This window comes from Petromyzon marinus (genome assembly GCF_048934315.1).
Source record: "Petromyzon marinus isolate PM22_M1 ecotype Great Lakes invasive population chromosome 84 unlocalized genomic scaffold, UKy_Petmar_22M1.pri1.0 chr84_unloc.1, whole genome shotgun sequence".
Taxonomy (NCBI): domain Eukaryota; kingdom Metazoa; phylum Chordata; class Hyperoartia; order Petromyzontiformes; family Petromyzontidae; genus Petromyzon; species Petromyzon marinus.
This window is the reverse complement of record NW_027422638.1, coordinates 477501-501985: the sequence shown is the minus strand read 5'-3', so window position 1 is coordinate 501985 and position 24485 is coordinate 477501. Positions and strand designations below refer to the sequence as shown.

At 55.9% G+C, this 24485-nt stretch overlaps 1 protein-coding gene across 6 annotated transcripts in view; it reads left to right on the top strand.

The window, feature by feature from the left end:
• TTF2 (transcription termination factor 2) overlaps window positions 1-24485 on the top strand; it is a 114458-nt gene that overhangs the window by 57169 nt on the left and 32804 nt on the right. For 5 of the 6 annotated variants that reach the window (XM_076059020.1, XM_076059018.1, XM_076059022.1 and 2 more), the window contains exons 9-14: window positions 1875-2005; window positions 9784-9865; window positions 12466-12588; window positions 16991-17150; window positions 20088-20250; window positions 22743-22846. In XM_076059020.1, the coding sequence (XP_075915135.1) occupies window positions 1875-2005; window positions 9784-9865; window positions 12466-12588; window positions 16991-17150; window positions 20088-20250; window positions 22743-22846 (763 nt within the window). The remainder of the gene's footprint in view (window positions 1-1874; window positions 2006-9783; window positions 9866-12465; window positions 12589-16990; window positions 17151-20087; window positions 20251-22742; window positions 22847-24485) is intronic. The other variant, XM_076059019.1, reaches the window with a different exon arrangement.

Genomic DNA, 24485 nt, shown 5'->3' with positions numbered 1-24485 from the left:
GATGTTGACGATGACGACGCTGATGATGACGATGACGACGCTGATGATGATGATAACGCTGATGATGATGAGGAGGATGGCGATGATGATGATGACGATGATGCTGACGCTGATGATGGCGATGACGACGCTGATGATGACGCTGACGATGCTGATGATGATCATGACGACGCTGATGACGACGCTGATGATGATGCTGATGATGATGAGGATGGCGATGACGACGCTGATGATGGCGATGACGACGCTGATGATGACGCTGACGACGATGACAGTGTCGCTGACGATGATGACGATGATGACGACGATGACGACGATGACAATGATGACGATGATGACGACGTTGTATTAGTGGAGACTCGTAAAGCTTCGTGGAGACTTGGAGCGACGCGCACACACACACACACACACGTTCATTATCACGACTTGATGCGTTTGTTACATCGGCCGTGGCAAGGTGCTCGTAGCATTTGGTGTCGAACGATCTTCTTTGGTTCTTTCGGTAAAGTCACCACCACGTAGAATGATAATAAAATAATAAATTGATAAAATAAAATAACACGATAATAATTCTCACGACGTTTCGGCCACAACACAAGCGGCCTTCATCAGGTGAAGGGGGCGAGACTGTCTGGGTAGGACAGCGCTGGAGTGGAAGAGCCACGTTCAGATCACGGCCTTTAAGCTTAGAGTCGCGGCATCTCTTCAGAAAGGTGAGAGACTCGATTAGTTGAGCCTTCTTATCCCGGAGTCTGTTGAATGATCTTAAGGATGTGTGGAATCCCTCCCCGTAGTGGCGGTTAAATTTCGATTTAAAGTTTTCGTGACTGCGACTCTAAGCTTAAAGGCCGTGATCTGAACGTGGCTCTTTCACTCCAGCGCTGTCCTACCAGACAGTCTCGCCCCCTTCACCTGATGAAGGCCGCTTGTGTTGTGGCCGAAACGTCGCGAGAATATTATTGTGTTATTTTATTTTATCAATTTGTTATTTTATTATCATTCTACGTGGTGGTGACTTTACCGAAAGAACCAAAGAAGATGAATCATTGCAGTCACGAAAGCTTTAAATCGAAATTTAACCGCCTCTACGGGGAGGGATTCCACACATCCTTAAGATCATTCAACAGACTCCGGGATAAGAAGGCTCAACTAATCGAGTCTCTCACCTTTCTGAAGAGATGCCGCGACTCTAAGCTTAAAGGCCATGATCTGAACGTGGCTCTTTCACTCCAGCGCTGTCCTACCAGACAGTCTCGCCCCCTTCACCTGATGAAGGCCGCTTGTGTTGTGGCCGAAACGTCGCGAGAATTTTATTGTTATTGTGTTATTTTATTTTATCAATTTGTTATTTTATTCTCATTCTACGTGGTGGTGGTGGTGACTTTACTGAAAGAACCAAAGAAGATGAATCATTGCAGTCACGAAAGCTTTAAATCGAAATTTAACCGCCTCTACGGGGAGGGATTCCACACATCCTTAAGATCATTCAACAGACTCCGGGATAAGAAGGCTCAACTAATCGAGTCTCTCACCTTTCTGAAGAGATGCCGCGACTCTAAGCTTAAAGGCCGTGATCTGAACGTGGCTCTTTCACTCCAGCGCTGTCCTACCCAGACAGTCTCGCCCCCTTCACCTGATGAAGGCCGCTTGTGTTGTGGCCGAAACGTCGCGAGAATTTTATTGTTATTGTGTTATTTTATTTTATCAATTTGTTATTTTATTTTCATTCTACGTGGTGGTGGTGGTGGCTTTACCGAAAGAACCAAAGAAGATGAATCATTGCAGTCACGAAAGCTTTAAATCGTAATGAACGATGTATATATGTTTTTATTTATTTTTTAAATAAAAATCGGGCTCTGTTATCGCCGTGGCAGATCCCATCCTGGGCACTTACGGAGTGCCCAGGACAGACGTCGCGACCTACGACCTCGTCTCCCGCCTCAGCCAATCGCTGCGCGGCTGCCCGCCCCCCTCGCAGCATGCGCCTGATCCGCCGGGGTTAAAGGTCGCTCGCTCGCTCGCGCGCGCACACACACACACACACGCACGCACACACGTACACACACACACAGACACACACACACAGACACACACACACACTACACACACACGCGCACACACACTACACACACGCACACCACGCACACACAGACACACACACACAGACACACACACACAGACACACACACACGCACACACTACACACGCACGCACACACACATGCACACACACACACTACACACACACGCTACACACACACACACGCACACACACCACACACACTACACACACGTACACACACACCACACACACACTACACACACACACACTACACACACCACACACAACACACACACACACTACACACACACACACTACACACACACTACACACACGTACACACACACTACACACACTACACACACGTACACACACACTACACACACACACACTACACACACACTACACACACAACACACACACACACTACACACACACACACTACACACACTACACACACACACACTACACACACACATACTACACACACACTACACACACTACACACACAAACCCACACACACACTACACACACACACTACACACACACACACACTACACACACACACTACACACACACTTCACACACACACACACACTACACACACATACACTACACACACACACTACACACACACACACGTACACACACACACTACACACACACACCACACACACACACGTACACACACACACGTACACACACACACTACACACACACCACACACACACACACCACACACACTACACACACACACCACACACACTACACACACACCACACACACTACACACACACACACACTACACACACACACCACACACACACACACTACACACACACACACTACACACACACACTACACACACACTACACACACACCACACACACACACACTACACACACACACTACACACACACTACACACACACACTACACACACACACTACACACACACGTACACACACGTACACACACGTACACACACGTACACACACACACACACCACACACCACACACACCACACACACACTACACACACACCACACACACACACACCACACACACTACACACACACCACACACACTACACACACACCCACACGTATACGCACACACACACTACACACACACACCACACACACTACACACTACACACACACACACACACAACACACACACACACACTACACACTACACACACACACCACACACACACACACTACACACACACACACACACTACACACACACCACACACACTACACACACACCACACACACTACACACACACACACGTATACGCACACACACACTACACACACACACACACCACACACACACACACTACACACACACACTACACACTACACACACACACCGTGGTGTCAGCGTGGTGGTCAGCGTGTGACCGTGGTGGTGAGCGTGGTGGTGGTGAGCGTGGTGGTGAGCGTGGTGGTGAGCGTGGTGGTGAGCGTGGTGGTGAGCGTGGTGGTGAGCGTGGTGAGCATGCGGGATGGTGAGCGTGGTGGTGGTGAGCGTGGTGGTGGTGAGCGTGGTGGTGGTGAGCGTGGTGGTGGTGAGCGTGGTGGTGAGCGTGGTGGTGAGCGTGGTGGTGAGCGTGCGAGGTGGTGAGCATGGCGGTGAGCGTGGTGGTGAGCGTGGTGGTGGTGGTGAGTGGTGAGCGTGGTGGTGAGCGAGGTGGTGAGCGTGGTGGTGAGCGTGGTGGTGAGCGTGGTGGTGAGCGTGGTGGTGAGCGAGGTGGTGAGCGTGGTGGTGAGCGTGGTGGTGAGCGTGCGAGGTGGTGAGCATGGCGGTGAGCGTGGTGGTGAGCGTGGTGGTGGTGGTGAGTGGTGAGCGTGGTGGTGAGCGAGGTGGTGAGCGTGGTGGTGAGCGAGGTGGTGAGCGTGGTGGTGAGCGAGGTGGTGAGCGTGGTGGTGAGCGTGGTGGTGGTGAGCGTGGTGGTGAGCGTGGTGGTGGTGGTGAGTGGTGAGCGTGGTGGTGGTGAGCGTGGTGGTGAGCGTGGTGGTGAGCGTGGTGGTGAGCGTGGTGGTGAGCGTGGTGGTGAGCGTGTGAGCGTGGTGGTGAGCGTGTGAGCATGGTGGTGAGCGTGGTGGTGAGCGTGGTGGTGAGCGAGGTGGTGAGCGAGGTGGTGAGCGAGGTGGTGAGCGTGGTGGTGAGCGTGGTGGTGAGCGTGGTGGTGAGCGTGGTGGTGAGCGTGGTGGTGAGCGTGGTGGTGAGCGTGGTGGTGAGCGTGGTGGTGAGCGTGGTGGTGGTGAGCGTGGTGGTGAGCGTGGTGGTGAGCGTGGTGGTGAGCGTGGTGGTGAGCGTGGTGGTGAGCGTGGTGGTGAGCGTGGTGGTGAGCGTGGTGGTGAGCGTGGCGGTGAGCGTGACGGTGAGCGAGGTGGTGAGCGTGGTGGTGAGCGTGGTGGTGAGCGTGGTGGTGGTGAGCGTGGTGGTGGTGAGCGTGGTGGTGAGCGTGGTGGTGAGCGTGGTGGTGAGCGTGCTAGGCGGTGAGCATGCGAGGTGGTGAGCGTGGTGGTGAGCGTGGTGGTGAGCGTGGTGGTGGTGAGCGTGGTGGTGAGCGTGGTGGTGAGCGTGGTGGTGAGCGTGGTGGTGAGCGTGGTGGTGAGCGTGGTGGTGAGCGTGGTGGTGAGCGTGGTGGTGAGCGTGGTGGTGGTGGGTGGTGAGCGTGGTGGTGAGCGAGGTGGTGAGCGTGGTGGTGAGCGTGGTGGTGAGCGTGGTGAGCGTGGTGGTGAGCGTGGTGGTGGTGAGCGTGGTGGTGAGCGTGGTGGTGAGCGTGGTGGTGAGCGTGGTGGTGAGCGTGGTGAGCATGCGGGATGGTGAGCGTGGTGGTGGTGAGCGTGGTGGTGGTGAGCGTGGTGGTGGTGAGCGTGGTGGTGGTGAGCGTGGTGGTGAGCGTGGTGGTGAGCGTGGTGGTGAGCGTGCGAGGTGGTGAGCATGGCGGTGAGCGTGGTGGTGAGCGTGGTGGTGGTGGTGAGTGGTGAGCGTGGTGGTGAGCGAGGTGGTGAGCGTGGTGGTGAGCGTGGTGGTGAGCGTGGTGGTGAGCGAGGTGGTGAGCGTGGTGGTGAGCGTGGTGGTGAGCGTGCGAGGTGGTGAGCATGGCGGTGAGCGTGGTGGTGAGCGTGGTGGTGGTGGTGAGTGGTGAGCGTGGTGGTGAGCGAGGTGGTGAGCGTGGTGGTGAGCGAGGTGGTGAGCGTGGTGGTGAGCGAGGTGGTGAGCGTGGTGGTGAGCGTGGTGGTGAGCGTGGTGGTGGTGAGCGTGGTGGTGAGCGTGGTGGTGGTGGTGAGTGGTGAGCGTGGTGGTGGTGAGCGTGGTGGTGAGCGTGGTGGTGAGCGTGGTGGTGAGCGTGGTGGTGAGCGTGGTGGTGAGCGTGTGAGCGTGGTGGTGAGCGTGTGAGCATGGTGGTGAGCGTGGTGGTGAGCGTGGTGGTGAGCGAGGTGGTGAGCGAGGTGGTGAGCGAGGTGGTGAGCGTGGTGGTGAGCGTGGTGGTGAGCGTGGTGGTGAGCGTGGTGGTGAGCGTGGTGGTGAGCGTGGTGGTGAGCGTGGTGGTGAGCGTGGTGGTGAGCGTGGTGGTGAGCGTGGTGGTGAGCGTGGTGGTGAGCGTGGTGGTGGTGAGCGTGGTGGTGAGCGTGGTGGTGAGCGTGGTGGTGAGCGTGGTGGTGAGCGTGGTGGTGAGCGTGGTGGTGAGCGTGGTGGTGAGCGTGGTGGTGAGCGTGGTGGTGAGCGTGGCGGTGAGCGTGGCGGTGAGCGAGGTGGTGAGCGTGGTGGTGAGCGTGGTGGTGAGCGTGGTGGTGAGCGTGGTGGTGAGCGTGGTGGTGGTGAGCGTGGTGGTGAGCGTGGTGGTGAGCGTGGTGGTGAGCGTGGTGGTGAGCGTGCTAGGTGGTGAGCGTGGTGGTGAGCGTGGTGGTGAGCGTGGTGGTGGTGAGCGTGGTGGTGAGCGTGGTGGTGAGCGTGGTGGTGAGCGTGGTGGTGAGCGTGGTGGTGAGCGTGGTGGTGAGCGTGGTGGTGAGCGTGCGAGGTGGTGAGCGTGGCGGTGAGCGTGGTGGTGAGCGTGGTGGTGGTGGTGAGTGGTGAGCGTGGTGGTGAGCGTGGTGGTGAGCGTGGTGGTGAGCGTGGTGGTGAGCGTGGTGGTGAGCGTGGTGGTGAGCGTGGTGGTGAGCGTGGTGGTGAGCGTGGTGGTGAGCGTGGTGGTGAGCGTGGTGGTGAGCGTGGTGGTGAGCGTGGTGGTGAGCGTGGTGGTGGTGAGCGTGGTGGTGAGCGTGGTGGTGAGCGTGGTGGTGAGCGTGGTGGTGAGCGTGCTAGGCGGTGAGCATGCGAGGTGGTGAGCGTGGTGGTGAGCGTGGTGGTGGTGAGCGTGGTGGTGAGCGTGGTGGTGAGCGTGGTGGTGAGCGTGGTGGTGAGCGTGGTGGTGAGCGTGGTGGTGAGCGTGGTGGTGAGCGTGGTGGTGGTGGGTGGTGAGCGTGGTGGTGAGCGAGGTGGTGAGCGTGGTGGTGAGCGTGGTGGTGAGCGTGGTGAGCGTGGTGGTGAGCGTGGTGGTGGTGAGCGTGGTGGTGAGCGTGGTGGTGAGCGTGGTGGTGAGCGTGGTGGTGAGCGTGGTGGTGAGCGTGGTGAGCATGCGGGATGGTGAGCGTGGTGGTGGTGAGCGTGGTGGTGGTGAGCGTGGTGGTGGTGAGCGTGGTGGTGGTGAGCGTGGTGGTGAGCGTGGTGGTGAGCGTGGTGGTGAGCGTGCGAGGTGGTGAGCATGGCGGTGAGCGTGGTGGTGAGCGTGGTGGTGGTGGTGAGTGGTGAGCGTGGTGGTGAGCGAGGTGGTGAGCGTGGTGGTGAGCGTGGTGGTGAGCGTGGTGGTGAGCGAGGTGGTGAGCGTGGTGGTGAGCGTGGTGGTGAGCGTGCGAGGTGGTGAGCATGGCGGTGAGCGTGGTGGTGAGCGTGGTGGTGGTGGTGAGTGGTGAGCGTGGTGGTGAGCGAGGTGGTGAGCGTGGTGGTGAGCGAGGTGGTGAGCGTGGTGGTGAGCGAGGTGGTGAGCGTGGTGGTGAGCGTGGTGGTGAGCGTGGTGGTGGTGAGCGTGGTGGTGAGCGTGGTGGTGGTGGTGAGTGGTGAGCGTGGTGGTGGTGAGCGTGGTGGTGAGCGTGGTGGTGAGCGTGGTGGTGAGCGTGGTGGTGAGCGTGGTGGTGAGCGTGTGAGCGTGGTGGTGAGCGTGTGAGCATGGTGGTGAGCGTGGTGGTGAGCGTGGTGGTGAGCGAGGTGGTGAGCGAGGTGGTGAGCGAGGTGGTGAGCGTGGTGGTGAGCGTGGTGGTGAGCGTGGTGGTGAGCGTGGTGGTGAGCGTGGTGGTGAGCGTGGTGGTGAGCGTGGTGGTGAGCGTGGTGGTGAGCGTGGTGGTGAGCGTGGTGGTGAGCGTGGTGGTGAGCGTGGTGGTGAGCGTGGTGGTGAGCGTGGTGGTGAGCGTGGTGGTGGTGAGCGTGGTGGTGAGCGTGGTGGTGAGCGTGGTGGTGAGCGTGGTGGTGAGCGTGGTGGTGAGCGTGGTGGTGAGCGTGGTGGTGAGCGTGGTGGTGAGCGTGGCGGTGAGCGTGGCGGTGAGCGTGGCGGTGAGCGAGGTGGTGAGCGTGGTGGTGAGCGTGGTGGTGAGCGTGGTGGTGAGCGTGGTGGTGAGCGTGGTGGTGGTGAGCGTGGTGGTGAGCGTGGTGGTGAGCGTGGTGGTGAGCGTGGTGGTGAGCGTGCTAGGTGGTGAGCGTGGTGGTGAGCGTGGTGGTGAGCGTGGTGGTGGTGAGCGTGGTGGTGAGCGTGGTGGTGAGCGTGGTGGTGAGCGTGGTGGTGAGCGTGGTGGTGAGCGTGGTGGTGAGCGTGGTGGTGAGCGTGCGAGGTGGTGAGCGTGGCGGTGAGCGTGGTGGTGAGCGTGGTGGTGGTGGTGAGTGGTGAGCGTGGTGGTGAGCGTGGTGGTGAGCGTGGTGGTGAGCGTGGTGGTGAGCGTGGTGGTGAGCGTGGTGGTGAGCGTGGTGGTGAGCGTGGTGGTGAGCGTGGTGGTGAGCGTGGTGGTGAGCGTGGTGGTGAGCGTGGTGGTGAGCGTGGCGGTGAGCGTGGCGGTGAGCGTGGCGGTGAGCGTGGTGGTGAGCGTGGTGGTGAGCGTGCTAGGCGGTGAGCATGCGAGGTGGTGAGCGTGGTGGTGAGCGTGGTGGTGAGCGTGGTGGTGAGCGTGGTGGTGAGCGTGGTGGTGAGCGTGGTGGTGAGCGTGGTGGTGAGCGTGTGAGCGTGGTGGTGAGCGTGGTGGTGAGCGTGGTGGTGAGCGTGGTGGTGAGCGTGGTGGTGAGCGTGCGAGGTGGTGAGCGTGGTGGTGAGCGTGGTGGTGAGCATGCGAGGTGGTGAGCGTGGTGGTGAGCGTGGTGGTGAGCGTGGTGGTGAGCGTGGTGGTGAGCGTGGTGGTGAGCGTGGTGGTGAGCGTGGTGGTGAGCGTGGTGGTGAGCGTGGTGGTGAGCGTGGTGGTGAGCGTGGTGGTGAGCGTGGTGGTGAGCGAGGTGGTGAGCGTGGTGGTGAGCGTGGTGGTGAGCGTGGTGGTGGTGAGCGTGGTGGTGAGCGTGGTGGTGGTGAGCGTGGTGGTGAGCGTGGTGGTGGTGAGCGTGGTGGTGAGCGTGGTGGTGAGCGTGGTGGTGAGCGTGGTGGTGAGCGTGGTGGTGAGCGTGGTGGTGAGCGTGGTGGTGAGCGTGGTGGTGAGCGTGGTGGTGAGCGTGGTGGTGAGTGGTGAGCGTGGTGGTGAGCGTGGTGGTGAGCGTGGTGGTGAGCGTGGTGGTGAGCGTGGTGGTGAGCGTGGTGGTGAGCGTGGTGGTGGTGGTGAGTGGTGAGCGTGGTGGTGAGCGTGGTGGTGAGCGTGGTGGTGAGCGTGGTGGTGAGCGTGGTGGTGAGCGTGGTGGTGGTGGTGAGTGGTGAGCGTGGTGGTGAGCGTGGTGGTGAGCGTGGTGGTGAGCGTGGTGGTGAGCGTGGTGGTGAGCGTGGTGGTGGTGGTGAGTGGTGAGCGTGGTGGTGAGCGTGGTGGTGAGCGTGGTGGTGAGCGTGGTGGTGAGCGTGGTGGTGAGCGTGTGAGCGTGGTGGTGAGCAAGGTGGTGAGCGTGGTGGTGAGCGTGGTGGTGAGCGTGGTGGTGAGCGTGGTGGTGAGCGTGGTGGTGAGCGTGGTGGTGAGCGTGGTGGTGAGCGTGTGAGCGTGGTGGTGAGCGTGGTGGTGAGCGTGGTGGTGAGCGTGGTGGTGAGCGTGGTGGTGAGCGTGGTGGTGAGCGTGCGAGGTGGTGAGCGTGGCGGTGAGCGTGGTGGTGAGCGTGGTGGTGGTGGTGAGTGGTGAGCGTGGTGGTGAGCGTGGTGGTGAGCGTGGTGGTGAGCGTGGTGGTGAGCGTGGTGGTGAGCGTGGTGGTGAGCGTGGTGGTGGTGAGCGTGGTGGTGAGCGTGGTGGTGAGCGTGGTGGTGAGCGTGGTGGTGAGCGTGGTGGTGAGCGTGGTGGTGAGCGTGGTGGTGAGCGTGGTGGTGAGCGTGGTGGTGAGCGTGGTGGTGAGCGTGGTGGTGAGCGTGGTGGTAGTGGTGAGTGGTGAGCGTGGTGGTGAGCGTGGTGGTGAGCGTGGTGGTGAGCGTGGTGGTGAGCGTGGTGGTGAGCGTGGTGGTGAGCGTGGTGGTGGTGGTGAGTGGTGAGCGTGGTGGTGAGCGTGCGTTTTCCCCGTGGTGCAGGTGGAGCTGTTACCTCACCAGTCTCACGCCCTCGCCTGGATGCAATGGAGAGAGGAACAGGAACCAGCAGGCGGCATTCTGGGTAACTGAACTCACTCATCCACTCACTCACTCACTCACCCACTCGCTCACCCACCCATTCACCCACTCACTCACTCACTCACCTACTCACCCACTCACTCACCCACTCACCCACCCACTCACTCACTCACCCACCCACTCACCCACTCACTCACTCACCCACCCACTCACTCACTCACCCACCCACTCACCCACCCACTCACTCACCCACCCACTCACTCACTCACTCACCCACTCACTCACCCACTCACTCACTCACCTACTCACCCACCCACCCACTCACTCACCCACTCACTCACTCACCCACTCACCCACTCACTTACCCACTCACTCACTCACTCACCCACCCACTCACTCACTCACCCACCCACTCACCCACTCACTCACTCACTCACCCACTCACCCACTCACTTACCCACTCACTCACCCACCCACTCACTCACCCACTCACTCACTCACCCACTCACTCACTCACCCACCCACTCACCCACCCACTCACTCTGTATGTGTGTGTCTATCTGTACGTGTGTGTGTGTGTCTATCTGTACGTGTGTGTGTGTCTATCTGTACGTGTGTGTGTGTCTATCTGTACGTGTGTGTGTGTCTATCTGTACGTGTGTGTGTCTATCTGTACGTGTGTGTGTGTCTATCTGTACATGTGTGTGTGTCTATCTGTACGTGTGTGTGTGTCTATCTGTACGTGTGTGTGTCTATCTGTACGTGTGTGTGCGTGTGTGTCTATCTGTACGTGTGTGTGCGTGTGTGTCTATCTGTACGTGTGTGTGTCTATCTGTACGTGTGTGTGTCTATCTGTACGTGTGTGTGTGTCTATCTGTACGTGTGTGTGTGTCTATCTGTACGTGTGTGTGTGTGTCTATCTGTACGTGTGTGTGTGTCTATCTGTACGTGTGTGTCTATCTGTACGTGTGTGTGTCTATCTGTACGTGTGTGTGTCTATCTGTACGTGTGTGTGTGTCTATCTGTACGTGTGTGTGTGTCTATCTGTACGTGTGTGTCTATCTGTACGTGTGTGTCTATCTGTACGTGTGTGTGTGTCTATCTGTACGTGCGTGCGTGTGCGTGTGTGTCTATACGTGTGTGTGTGTCTATTTGTGTGTGTGCGTGTGTGTGTGTCTATACGTGTGTGTGTGTGTGTCTATCTATACGTGTGTATGCGTGCGTGTGTCTATACGTGCGTGTGTCTATACGTGTGTGTGTGCGTGTGTCTATACGTGTGTGTGTGCGTGTGTCTATACGTGTGTGTGCGTGTCTATACGTGTGTGCGTGTGTGTCTATGCGTGTGTGTGCGGGTGTGTCTATGCGTGTGTGTGTGTGTGTCTATACGTGTGTGTGTGTCTATACGTGTGTGTGTGTGTCTATACGTGTGTGTGTGTGTCTATACGTGTGTGTGTGTGTCTATACGTGTGTGTGTGTGTGTCTATACGTGTGTGTGCGTGTCTATACGTGTGTGTGCGTGTCTATACGTGTGTGCGTGTGTGTCTATGCGTGTGTGTGCGGGTGTGTCTATGCGTGTGTGTGCGGGTGTGTCTATGCGTGTGTGTGTGTGTGTCTATACGTGTGTGTCTGTGTGTGTCTATACGTGTGTGTGTGTGTCTATACGTGTGTGTGTCTATACGTGTGTGTGTGTGTCTATACGTGTGTGTGTGTGTCTATACGTGTGTGTGTGTGTGTCTATACGTGTGTGTGTGTGTCTATACGTGTGTGTGTGTGTCTATACGTGTGTGTCTATGTGTGTGTGCGTGTGTCTATACGTGTGTGTCTATACGTGTGTGTGTGTCTATACGTGTGTGTCTATACGTGTGTGTGTGTCTATACATGTGTGTCTATACGTGTGTGTCTATACGTGTGTGTGTGTCTATACGTGTGTGTCTATACATGTGTCTATACGTGTGTCTATACGTGTGTGTGTGTGTCTATACGTGTGTGTGTGTGTGTGTCTATACGTGTGTGTCTATACGTGTGTGTTTGTGTGTCTATACGTGTGTGTGTGTGTGTCTATACGTGTGTGTGTGTGTCTATACGTGTGTGTGTGTGTCTATACGTGTGTGTGTGTGTCTATACGTGTGTGTGTGTGTGTGTCTATACGTGTGTGTGTGTGTGTCTATGTGTGTGTGTGTGTCTATACGTGTGTGTGTGTGTCTATACGTGTGTGTGTGTCTATACGTGTGTGTGTGTCTGTACGTGTGTGTGTGTGTCTATACGTGTGTGTGTGTGTGTGCGTGTGTGTGTGTATACGTGTGTGTCTATACGTGTGTGTGTGTGTCTATACGTGTGTGTGTGTCTATACGTGTGTGTGTATAGTCAGTCGACCCGTGGCACCTGGGTCTGCCCCGTGACCTCCTGCCAGCGGGCGTTCGACACTTCACGTGGCCTCAGGGTGCACATAGCCTGGCACAAGCGTCGTGGTGACGTCACCGCCACTTAGTGGCGAATGGCGGTTGTTGTTGTTGTTGTTGTGTATACGTGTGTGTCTATACGTGTGTGTGTGTGTCTATACGTGTGTGTCTATACGTGTGTGTGTGTGTGTCTACACGTGTCTGTGTGTGTGTGTCTATATGTGTGTGTGTGTGCGTGCACCAGCGGATGACATGGGGCTGGGAAAGACCCTGACGGTCATCGCACTGCTGATGAGCCGTCCAGAACCCCACGCACCTCCTAAAGATACCGCCTCACCCACCACCACCACCTGGCTCTCTAAGCACGGTGAGTGAGTGTGTGTTAGTGTGTGTGTGTTAGTGTGTGTGTTAGTGTGTGTGTGTTAGTGTGTGTGTGTGTGTTAGTGTGTGTTAGTGAGTGTGTGTGTGTGTGTTAGTGTGTGTTAGTGTTAGTGAGTGTGTGTTAGTGTGTGTGTGTTTGTGTGTGTGTTAGTGTGTGTGTGTTAGTTAGTGTGTGTGTGTTAGTGTGTGTGTGAGTGTGTGAGTGTGTGAGTGTTAGTGTGTGTTAGTGTGTGTGAGTTAGTGTGTGTGTTAGTGTGTGTGTGAGTGTGTGAGTGTTAGTGTGTGTTAGTGTGTGTGAGTTAGTGTGTGTGTTAGTGTGTGTTTGTGTGTTAGTGTGTGTTTGTGAGTTAGTGTGTGTGTGTTAGTGTGTGTTAGTGTGTGTGAGTGTGTGTGTGTTAGTGTGTGTGTGAGTGTGTTAGTGTGTGTGTGAGTGTGTGTGTTAGTGTGTTAGTGTGTGTGTGTTAGTGTGTGTGTTTGTGTGTTAGTGTGTGTGTTAGTGTGTTAGTGTGTGTGTGTTAGTGTGTGTGTTAGTGTGTTAGTGTGTGTGTGTTTGTGTGTGTGTTAGTGTGTGTTTGTGTGTGTGTGAGTTAGTGTGTGTGTGTGTGAGTTAGTGTGTGTGTGTGTGAGTTAGTGTGTGTGTGTGTGAGTTAGTGTGTGTGTGTGTGAGTTAGTGTGTGTGTGTGTGAGTTAGTGTGTGTGTGTGTGAGTTAGTGTGTGTGTGTGTGAGTTAGTGTGTGTGTGTGTGAGTTAGTGTGTGTGTGTGTGAGTTAGTGTGTGTGTGTGTGAGTTAGTGTGTGTGTGTGAGTTAGTGTGTGTGTGTGTGAGTTAGTGTGTGTGTGTGTGAGTTAGTGTGTGTGTGTGTGAGTTAGTGTGTGTTAGTGTGTGTTAGTGTGTGTTAGTGTGTGTGTGTGTGTGTGTGTGTTAGTGTGTGTGTGTTAGTGTGTGTGTGTTAGTGTTAGTGTGTGTGTGTTAGTGTGTGTGTGTTAGTGTGTGTGTTAGTGTGTGTGTGAGTGTGTGTGTTAGTGTGTGTGTTAGTGTGTTAGTGTGTGTGTGTTAGTGTTAGTGTGTGTGTGTTAGTGTGTGTGTGTGTGTTAGTGTGTGTGTTAGTGTGTTAGTGTGTGTGTGTTAGTGTTAGTGTGTGTGTGTTAGTGTGTGTGTTAGTGTGTGAGTGTGTGTGTGAGTGTGTGTGTTAGTGTGTGTGAGTGTGTGTGTTAGTGTGTGTGTTAGTGTGTGTGTTAGTGTGTGTGTGAGTGTGTGTGTTAGTGTGTGTGTGAGTGTGTGTGTTAGTGTGTGTGAGTGTGTGTGTTAGTGTGTGTGAGTGTGTGTGTTAGTGTGTGTGAGTGTTTGTGTGTGTTAGTGTGTGTGTGTCTGTCCGTCTGCTACAGCAGAGGTGTAGGGAATTCCAACAAGACCTACATCTCTGCTTTATTGACCTGGTCAAGGCCTATGATACCATCAGTAGGCCTGGGCTCTGGGTCGTTCTTCGTGCTTTTGGAGTACCTGACCCTCTGCTTACGATCATTAAGGACCTTCATGATGGTGAGCGGGCCCGGGTAAAACTACGTGGCCGGGAGTCAGAGCCATTCCCTGTACACCTTTGGGTGCGACAGGGATGTCCTCTGGCTCCCACATTATTTAACATCTATTTTGACCACGTAGTTCGTGAAGCCTTCAATAGCTGTACCGGGGGAATCTCCATATGGTACAGATATAATGGGAGGCTAATCGATGCCCGGGTGCGGTCAAGGGATGGCTCCCTATTGCTCAACCACGTTATGTATGCTGATGATTTGGTAATAGCTGCTCAGTCAGAGGAGGAGTTGGAGACGCTGCTGCTGAGACTGGAGCGTGCCACTAAGAGGTGGGGCCTTACCATCAGCCCCACCAAAACTAAGCACCTGCCTGGGTATTTTGTACCATCGGACACTCCACCCCCACAACTCCCAATCGGTGATGGGGCAGTTGTGGAGAGATTGGAGAGTTTCCCATACCTGGGCAGTGTGCTTATGACCGGCTCCAGTTTAACAGCAGAGGTCTCACTCCGAATCAGTTGAGTGGCAATATCTTTTCGTCGGTTGCGTAACGCTGTGTGGAAGCTACCTGGTCTGTCGCTCCGCACTAAGCTTCAGGTCTTCTCGGCCACAGTCATTCCCTCCCTTCTCTACTAATGGAACATCTTCGCCGGTTAGAAACATTTAGGCTGGCCTGCCTACGATCCATCCTGGGTTTAACCAGACTGGATTGTGTGAGGAGCTCACAAATCCTTGAAAGATCTGGGCAGGGTCCCATCGGTGAGCTCCTCCGGCAGGCAAGGCTGCGATGGCTGGGTCATGTAGCCCGCATGCCCAGCCACCGCATGCCGAAACAGCTTTTGTTTGGCCGGATTGAGGGGGCTAAGCGGGCGCGGCACGGGCTAGAGAAGAAATGGAGTGATGTGGTACAGGAGGACGTGGAGCTGAGTGGACTTGCCGATGACTGGTACCAGCGGTGTCAAGATCGGCCTCTGTGGAGGAGGCTCGTGAAGGACGCTACTGGGTAGTTGGAGGCAGTCGCCCTCCAACAACAACGGAGGGCGGAGGAGCGACGCTCACAACAGCGAGCGGAGCGCCGGGTGGCTAAAGCACAGCAGGTTGGCACAGTAGGGGGCACAGGTGGTGCATCAGCCAGTCATCTCAGTCAGTCGACCCGTGGCACCTGGGTCTGCCCCGTGACCTCCTGCCAGCGGGCGTTCGACACTTCACGTGGCCTCAGGGTGCACATAGCCTGGCACAAGCGTCGTGGTGACGTCACCGCCACTTAGTGGCGAATGGCGGTTGTTGTTGTGTGTGTGTTAGTGTGCGACTGTGTGACTGTGTGTGTGTGACTGTGTGACTGTGTGTGTATGACTGTGTGTGACTGTGTGACTGTGTGTAGGTGGTGAGGGTGGTGTGTGTTAGTGTGTTAGTGTGTGTGTGTGTGACTGTGTGTGTGTGACTGTGTGTGACTGTGTGTGACTGTGTGTGTGACTATGTGTGTGTGTGACTGTGTGTATGTGACTGTGTGTGTGACTGTGTGACTGTGTGTGTGTGTGACTGTGTGACTGTGTGTATGTGACTGTGTGACTGTGTGTGTGACTGTGTGACTGTGTGTAGGTGTTGAGGGTGGTGTTGTGCTGCCCTCTGGTGGTACGTTGGTGGTGTGTGTGTGTGACTGTGTTAGTGTGTGACTGTGTGACTGTGTGTGTGACTGTGTGTGTAGGTGGTGAGGGTGGTGTTGAGGGTGGTGTGTGTGTGTGTTAGTGTGTGACTGTGTGACTGTGTGTGACTGTGTGACTGTGTGTAGGTGTTGAGGGTGGTGTGTTGCCCTCTGGTGGTACGTTGGTGGTGTGTGTGTGTGACTGTGTGTGTGTGTTAGTGTGTGACTGTGACTGTGTGTGACTGTGTGACTGTGTGTAGGTGGTGAGGGTGGTGTGTGTGTGTGTGTGACTGTGTGTGTCTGTGTGACTGTGTGTGACTGTGTGTTAGTGTGTGACTGACTGTGTGTTAGTGTGTGACTGTGTGTGACTGTGTGTGTTTGACCGTGTGTGTGTTAGTGTGTGACTGTGACTGTGTGTGTAGGTGTTGAGGGTGGTGTGTGTGTGTGTTAGTGTGTGACTGTGTGTGTGTGTGTGACTGTGTGTGTGACTGTGTGACTGTGTGTGTGTGTGACTATGTGTGTGTGTGGCTGTGTGTTAGTGTGTGACTGTGTGTGACTGTGTGTGTGACTGTGTGTGTGACTGTGTGACTGTGTGTGTGTGTGACTATGTGTGTGTGTGGCTGTGTGTTAGTGTGTGACTGTGTGTTAGTGTGTGACTGGTGTGTGTGTGTGTGTGACTGTGTGACTGTGTGTGTGTGACTGTGTGTGACTGTGTGACTGTGTGTGTGACTGTGTGTAGGTGGTGAGGGTGATGTGTTGCCCTCTGGTGGCACGTTGGTGGTGTGTGTGTGTGTGACTGTGTGTGTGTGACTGTGTGTGTGACTGTGTGTGTGTGTGTGTGTGACTTTGTGTGTGTGTGTGACTGTGTGTGTGTGTGACTGTGTGACTGACTGTGTGTGTGTGACTGTGTGTAGGTGTTGAGGGTGGTGGTGTGTTGCCCTCTGGTGGCACGTTGGTGGTGTGTGTGTGTGTGACTGTGTGTGTGACTGTGACTGTGTGTGTAGGTGGTGAGGGTGGTGGTGTATTGCCCTCTGGTGGCACGTTGGTGGTGTGTGTGACTGTGTGTGACTGTGTGACTGTGTGTGACTGTGTGACTGTGTGTAGGTGGTGAGGGTGGTGGTGTGCTGCCCTCTGGTGGCACGTTGGTTGTGTGTGTGTGTGACTGTGTGTTAGTGTGTGACTGTGTGACTGACTGTGTGTGTGACTGTGTGTAGGTGTTGAGGGTGGTGGTGTGTTGCCCTCTGGTGGCACGTTGGTGGTGTGCCCAGCGTCGCTCCTTCACCACTGGCGGCAGGAGATTGAGCAGAGGACGGCAGCCGGCCGCCTCACCGTGTGTGTGCACCACGGTGAGGCGCGCGAACGCTCACCACTCAGGTACCCTCACCACCACCCTCACCACCACCACCACCACCACTCAGGTACCCTCACCACTCAGGTACCCTCACCACCACCCTCACCACCACCACCACCACCACTCAGGTACCCTCACCACTCAGGTACCCTCACCACCACCCTCACCACCACCACCACCACCACTCAGGTACCCTCACCACTCAGGTACCCTCACCACCACCACCACCACCACTCAGGTACCCTCACCACTCAGGTACCCTCACCACCACCCTCACCACCACCACCACCACCACTCAGGTACCCTCACCACTCAGGTACCCTCACCACCACCACCACCACCACTCAGGTACCCTCACCACCACTCAGGTACCCTCACCACCACCACCACGCTCACCACCACGCTCACCACCACCACTCAGGTACCCTCACCACTCAGGTACCCTCACCACCACCACCACGCTCACCACCACCACCACTCAGGTACCCTCACCACTCAGGTACCCTCACCACCACCACCACTCAGGTACCCTCACCACCACCACGCTCACCACCACCACCACTCAGGTACCCTCACCACCACCACCACGCTCACCACCACCACCACTCAAGTACCCTCACCACCACCACTCAGGTACCCTCACCACCACCACCACCACTCAAGTACCCTCACCACCACTCAGGTACCCTCACCACCACCATCACCACTCAGGTACCCTCACCACCACCACTCAGGTACCCTCACCACCACCACCACTCAGGTACCCTCACCACCACCACTCAGGTACCCTCACCACCACTCAGGTACCCTCACCACCACCATCACACTCACCACCACCACTCAGGTACCCTCACCACCACCACTCAGGTACCCTCACCACCACCACCACTCAGGTACCCTCACCACCACCACTCAGGTACCCTCACCACCACTCAGGTACCCTCACCACCACCATCACACTCACCACCACCACTCAGGTACCCTCACCACCACCACTCAGGTACCCTCACCACCACCACCACCACTCAAGTACCCTCACCACCACTCAGGTACCCTCACCACCACCATCACCACTCAGGTACCCTCACCACCACCACTCAGGTACCCTCACCACCACTCAGGTACCCTCACCACCACCATCACACTCACCACCACCACTCAGGTACCCTCACCACCACCACCACTCAGGTACCCTCACCACCACCACCACGCTCACCACCACCACTCAGGTACCCTCACCACCACCCTCACCACCACCCTCACCACCACCCTCACCACCACCCTCACCACCACGCTCACCACCACCACCACGCTCACCACTCAGGTACCCTCACCACCACCACGCTCACCACCACCACCACACTCCTCACCACCACGCTCACCACACACGCTCACCACCACCACGCTCACCCCCACCACCACACTCCTCACCACCACGCTCACCACACACGCTCACCACCACCACGCTCACCACCACACTCCTCACCACCACACTCACCACCATCACGCTCACCACCACCACCACCACACTCCTCACCACCACGCTCACCACCACCACGCTCACCACCACCACCACCACCACGCTCACCACCACCACCACACACGCTCACCACCAGCACTACCACTACACACGCTCACCACCACCACCACCACCACCACCACGCTCACCACCAGCACCACGTCACACGCTCACCACCACCACCACTACACATGCTCACCACCACCACCACACACGCTCACCACCACCACCACGCTCACCACCACTACACACGCTCACCACCACCACGCTCACCACCACCACACACGCCCACCACCACCACACACGCTCACCACCACGCTCACCACCACGCTCACCAGCACCACGTCACACGCTCACCACCACCACCACCACCCCCACCACACGCTCACCACCACCACTACACACGCTCACCAGCACGCTCACCACCACGTCACACGCTCACCACCACCACCACCACGCTCACCACCACCACCACTACACACGCTCACCACCACCACGCTCACCACCACCACCACCACGTCACACGCTCACCACCACGCTCACCACCATTACCACGTCACACGCTCACCACCACCACCACCACCACCACGCTCACCACCACCACCACCACCACGCTCACCACCACGCTCACCACCACCACGCTCACCACCACCACGCTCACCACCACCACGCTCACCACCACGCTCACCAGCACCAGCACTACGTCACACGCTCACCACCAGCACCACGTCACACGCTCACCACCAGCACCACCAGCACCACGTCACACGCTCACCGTGCGTGTGACGTGGTGGTGGTGGTGAGCGTGGTGGTGAGCGTGTGTGGTGGTGGTGAGCGTGTGACGTGGTGCTGGTGGTGGTGAGCGTGTGTGGTGGTGGTGAGCGTGTGACGTGGTGCTGGTGGTGGTGAGCGTGTGACGTGGTGGTGAGCGTGTGACGTGGTGGTGGTGAGCGTGTGACGTGGTGGTGGTGAGCGTGTGTGGTGGTGGTGAGCGTGTGTGGTGGTGGTGAGCGTGTGTGGTGGTGGTGAGCGTGTGACGTGGTGGTGGTGAGCGTGTGACGTGGTGGTGGTGGTGGTGAGCGTGTGACGTGGTGCTGGTGGTGAGCGTGGTGCTGGTGGTGGTGGTGAGCGTGTGACGTGCTGGTGGTGCTCGTGGTGCTGGTGCTGGTGGTGAGCGTGGTGGTGAGCGTGTGTGGTGGTGGTGAGTGTGTGACGTGGTGGTGGTGGTGAGCGTGTGACGTGGTGGTGGTGGTGAGCGTGTGACGTGCTGGTGGTGCTGGTGCTGGTGAGCGTGGTGGTGAGCGTGTGACGTGGTGGTGGTGAGCGTGTGACGTGCTGGTGGTGCTGGTGGTGAGCGTGGTGGTGAGCGTGTGACGTGCTGGTGGTGCTGGTGCTGGTGAGCGTGGTGGTGAGTGTGTGACATGGTGGTGGTGTTGGTCAGCAGGCTGTGCCGCTACTCCGTGGTGCTCACCACCTACAACCTGGTCGCCCGGGAGGTTGGCGACGGGGGTCAAAGGTCGCGACCCCAGAGGGGGGCGACCCTGGGGCGGATCAACTGGGCGCGGCTCGTTCTGGACGAAGCTCACCACATCAAGAACCCCAAGGTGAGTGTGTGTGTACTGTGTGTACAGAGTGTGTGTACATTGTGTGTGAGTGAGTGTGTGTGAGTGTGTGTACATTGTGTGTGTACATTGTGTGTGTACATTGTGTGTGAGTGTGTGAGTGAGTGTGTGTGTACATTGTGTGTGAGTGTGTGTGTGTGTGAGTGTGTGGGTGTACATTGTGGGTGTACATTGTGTGTGTGTGTGTACATTGTGTGTGTACAGTGTGTGTACATTGTGTGTGTGTGTACATTGTGTGTGAGTGTGTGTGTGGGTGTGTGTACATTGTGTGTGAGTGTGTGTGTGGGTGTACATTGTGTGTGAGTGTGTGTGTGGGTGTACATTGTGTGTGAGTGTGTGTGAGTGTGTGTGTGAGTGTGTGTACATTGTGTGTGAGTGTGTGTGTGTACATTGTGTGAGTGTGTGCACATTGTGTGTGAGTGTGTGTGTGTGGGTGTACATTGTGTGTGTGTGTACATTGTGTGTGTGTGTGTGAGTGTGTGTGTGGGTGTACATTGTGTGTGTACATTGTGTGTGTACATTGTGTGTGTGTGTACATTGTGTGTGTGTGTACATTGTGTGTGTGTGTGTGTACATTGTGTGTGAATGTACATTGTGTGTGTGTACATTGTGTGTGTACAGAGTGTGTGTACATTGTGTGTGTGTGTACATTGTGTGTGTACAGAGTGTGTGTACATTGTGTGTGTGTGTGTACATTGTGTGTGTACAGAGTGTGTGTACATTGTGTGTGTGGGTGTACATTGTGTGTGTACAGAGTGTGTGTACATTGTGTGTGAGTGTGTGTGAGTGGGTGTACGTTGTGTGTGTACATTGTGTGTGTGTGTGTGTACAGAGTGTGTGTACATTGTGTGTGTGTGAGTGTACATTGTGTGTGTGTGTGTACATTGTGTGTGTGTGTGAGTGTGTACATTGTGTGTGTGTGTACATTGTGTGTACATTGTGTGTGTGTGTACATTGTGTGTGTACAGAGTGTGTGTGTGTACATTGTGTGTGTACAGAGTGTGTGTGAGTGTGTACGTGTGTGTACAGAGTGTGTGTGAGTGTGTACGTGTGTGTGTACATTGTGTGTGTGTGTGAGTGTACATTGTGTGTGTGTGTGGGTGTACATTGTGTGTGTGTGTACATTGTGTGTGTGTGTGTACATTGTGTGTACAGAGTGTGTGTACATTGTGTGTGTGTGTACATTGTGTGTGTGTGGGTGTGTACATTGTGTGTGTGTGTGTATACATTGTGTGTGTGTGTGTATACATTGTGTGTGTACATTGTGTGTACATTGTGTGTGTGTGTGTGTATACATTGTGTGTACATTGTGTGTGTACATTGTGTGTGTACATTGTGTGTACATTGTGTGTGTGTGTACATTGTGTATGCTGTGTGTATGCTGTAGGTGAGGACCAGTGTGGCTGTGTGTGTATGTGCTGTGTGTATGCTATGCTGTGTGTATGCTGTGTGCTGTGTGTATGCTGTGTGTATGCTGTGTGTATGCTGTAGGTGAGGACTAGTGTTGCTGTGTGTGTATGCTGTGTGTATGCTGTAGGTGAGGACTAGTGTGGCTGTGTGTGTATGCTGTGTGTATGCTGTATGCTGTGTGTATGCTGTATGCTGTGTGTATGCTGTGTGTATGCTGTAGGTGAGGACTAGTGTGTGCTGTGTGTATGCTGTGTGTGTATGCTGTGAGTATGCTGTGAGGACCAGTGTATGCTGTATGCTGTGTGTATGCTGTGTGTGTATGCTGTGTGTGTATGCTGTGTGTGTATGCTGTGTGTGTATGCTGTGTGTGTATGCTGTGTGTGTATGCTGTGTGTGTATGCTGTAGGTGAGGACTAGTGTGGCTGTGTGTATGCTGTGTGTGTATGCTGTGTGTGTATGCTGTGTGTGTATGCTGTGTGTGTATGCTGTGTGTGTATGCTGTGTGTGTATGCTGTGTGTGTATGCTGTGTGTGTATGCTGTGTGTGTATGCTGTGTGTGTATGCTGTGTGTGTATGCTGTGTGTGTATGCTGTGTGTGTATGCTGTGTGTGTATGCTGTGTGTGTATGCTGTGTGTGTATGCTGTGTGTGTATGCTGTGTGTGTATGCTGTGTGTGTATGCTGTGTGTGTATGCTGTGTGTGTATGCTGTGTGTGTATGCTGTGTGTGTATGCTGTGTGTGTATGCTGTGTGTGTATGCTGTGTGTGTATGCTGTGTGTGTATGCTGTGTGTGTATGCTGTAGGTGAGGACTAGTGTGGCTGTGTGTATGCTGTGTGTATGCTGTGTGTATGCTGTGTGTATGCTGTGTGTATGCTGTAGGTGAGGACTAGTGTGGCTGTGTGTGTACTGTGTGTGTGTACTGTGTGTATGCTGTGTGTATGCTGTGTGTATGCTGTAGGTGAGGACTAGTGTGGCTGTGTGTATGCTGTGTGTGTGTACTGTGTGTGTGTACTGTGTGTGTGTACTGTGTGTATGCTGAGTGTATGCTGTGTGTATGCTGTAGGTGAGGACTAGTGTGGCTGTGTGTATGCTGAGTGCTGAGCGGCGTTGGGCGGTGACTGGAACTCCCATCCACAACAACCTCCAGGACCTCTACTCGCTCACCAGGTGAGCTCACCAACTCACTCACCAGGTGAGCTCACCAACTCACCACCTCACTCACCACTCACCATCTCACTCACTCACCAGATGAGCTCACCACTCACCACCTCACTCACCACTCACCACCTCACTCGCTCACCAGGTGAGCTCACCACTCACCACCTCACTCACCACCTCACTCACCAGGTGAGCTCACCACTCACCACCTCACTCACCACCTCACTCACCAGGTGAGCTCACCACCTCACTCACCACTCACCACCTCATTCACCACCTCACTCACCAGGTGAGCTCACCACCTCACTCACCACCTCACTCACCAGGTGAGCTCACCACTCACCACCTCACTCACCACTCACCACCTCGCTCACCAGGTGAGCTCACCACTCACCACCTCACTCGCTCACCAGGTGAGCTCACCAACTCACTCACCAACTCACTCACCACTCACCACCTCACTCACCACTCACTCACCACCTCACTCACCAGGTGAGCTCACCACTCACCATCTCACTCACCACCTCACTCACCAGGTGAGCTCACCACCTCACTCACCACTCACCACCTCACTCACCAGGTGAGCTCACCACTCACCACCTCACTCGCTCACCAGGTGAGCTCACCAACTCACTCACCAACTCACTCACCACTCACCATCTCACTCACCACCTCACTCACCACTCACTCACCACCTCACTCACCAGGTGAGCTCACCACCTCACTCACCACTCACCAGGTGAGCTCACCAACTCACTCACCAACTCACTCACCATTCACCACCTCACTCACTCACCACTCACCACCTCACTCACCACCTCACTCACCACCTCACTCACCAGGTGAGCTCACCACCTCACTCACCACTCACCACCTCACTCACCACCTCACTCACCAGGTGAGCTCACCACTCACCACCTCACTGACCACCTCACTCACCACCTCACTCACCACTCACCAACTCACTCACCAGGTGAGCTCACCACTCACCAACACACTCACTCACCAGGTGAGCTCACCACTCACCACCTCACTCACCACTCACCACCTCGCTCACCACCTCACTCACCACCTCGCTCACCACCTCACTCACCACCTCACTCACCACGTCACTCACCACCTCGCTCACCACCTCACCACCTCGCTTACCACTCACCACCTCACTCACCACCTCACTCACCACCTCACCACCTCGCTCACCGCTCACCACCTCGCTCACCACCTCACTCACCACCTCACTCACCACCTCACTCACCACCTCACTCACCATGGGTGTGTGTGTGGGTGGGGTGTTGTGGGGTGGGTGTTGTGTTGTGGGGTGGGTGTGTGTGTATGAGTGTGTGTGTATGAGTGTCTGTGTGGGGAGTTATAGTGTAGCGGTTAGCGCCACGCTGCGCTATGAACCCGGCGACCCGGGTTCGATTCCCGCTCACGGCCAACACCACCAGTGACGATTATCTGAACTGGTACCGGGCCTCCCCTAGGTCGACTCAGCCTCAAATGAGTACCTGGTGCGGTGTGTAAACATCGTCACTAGGGAGACAAAGGCGGTCGGGCGTGGTGCTGGCCACCCACCCCCTCGTGTACCGTTCCGGCCTTCATAGGTGCTCGCTAACAGCACTTTCCCCTACAGCCCTGTTAGAGGCTA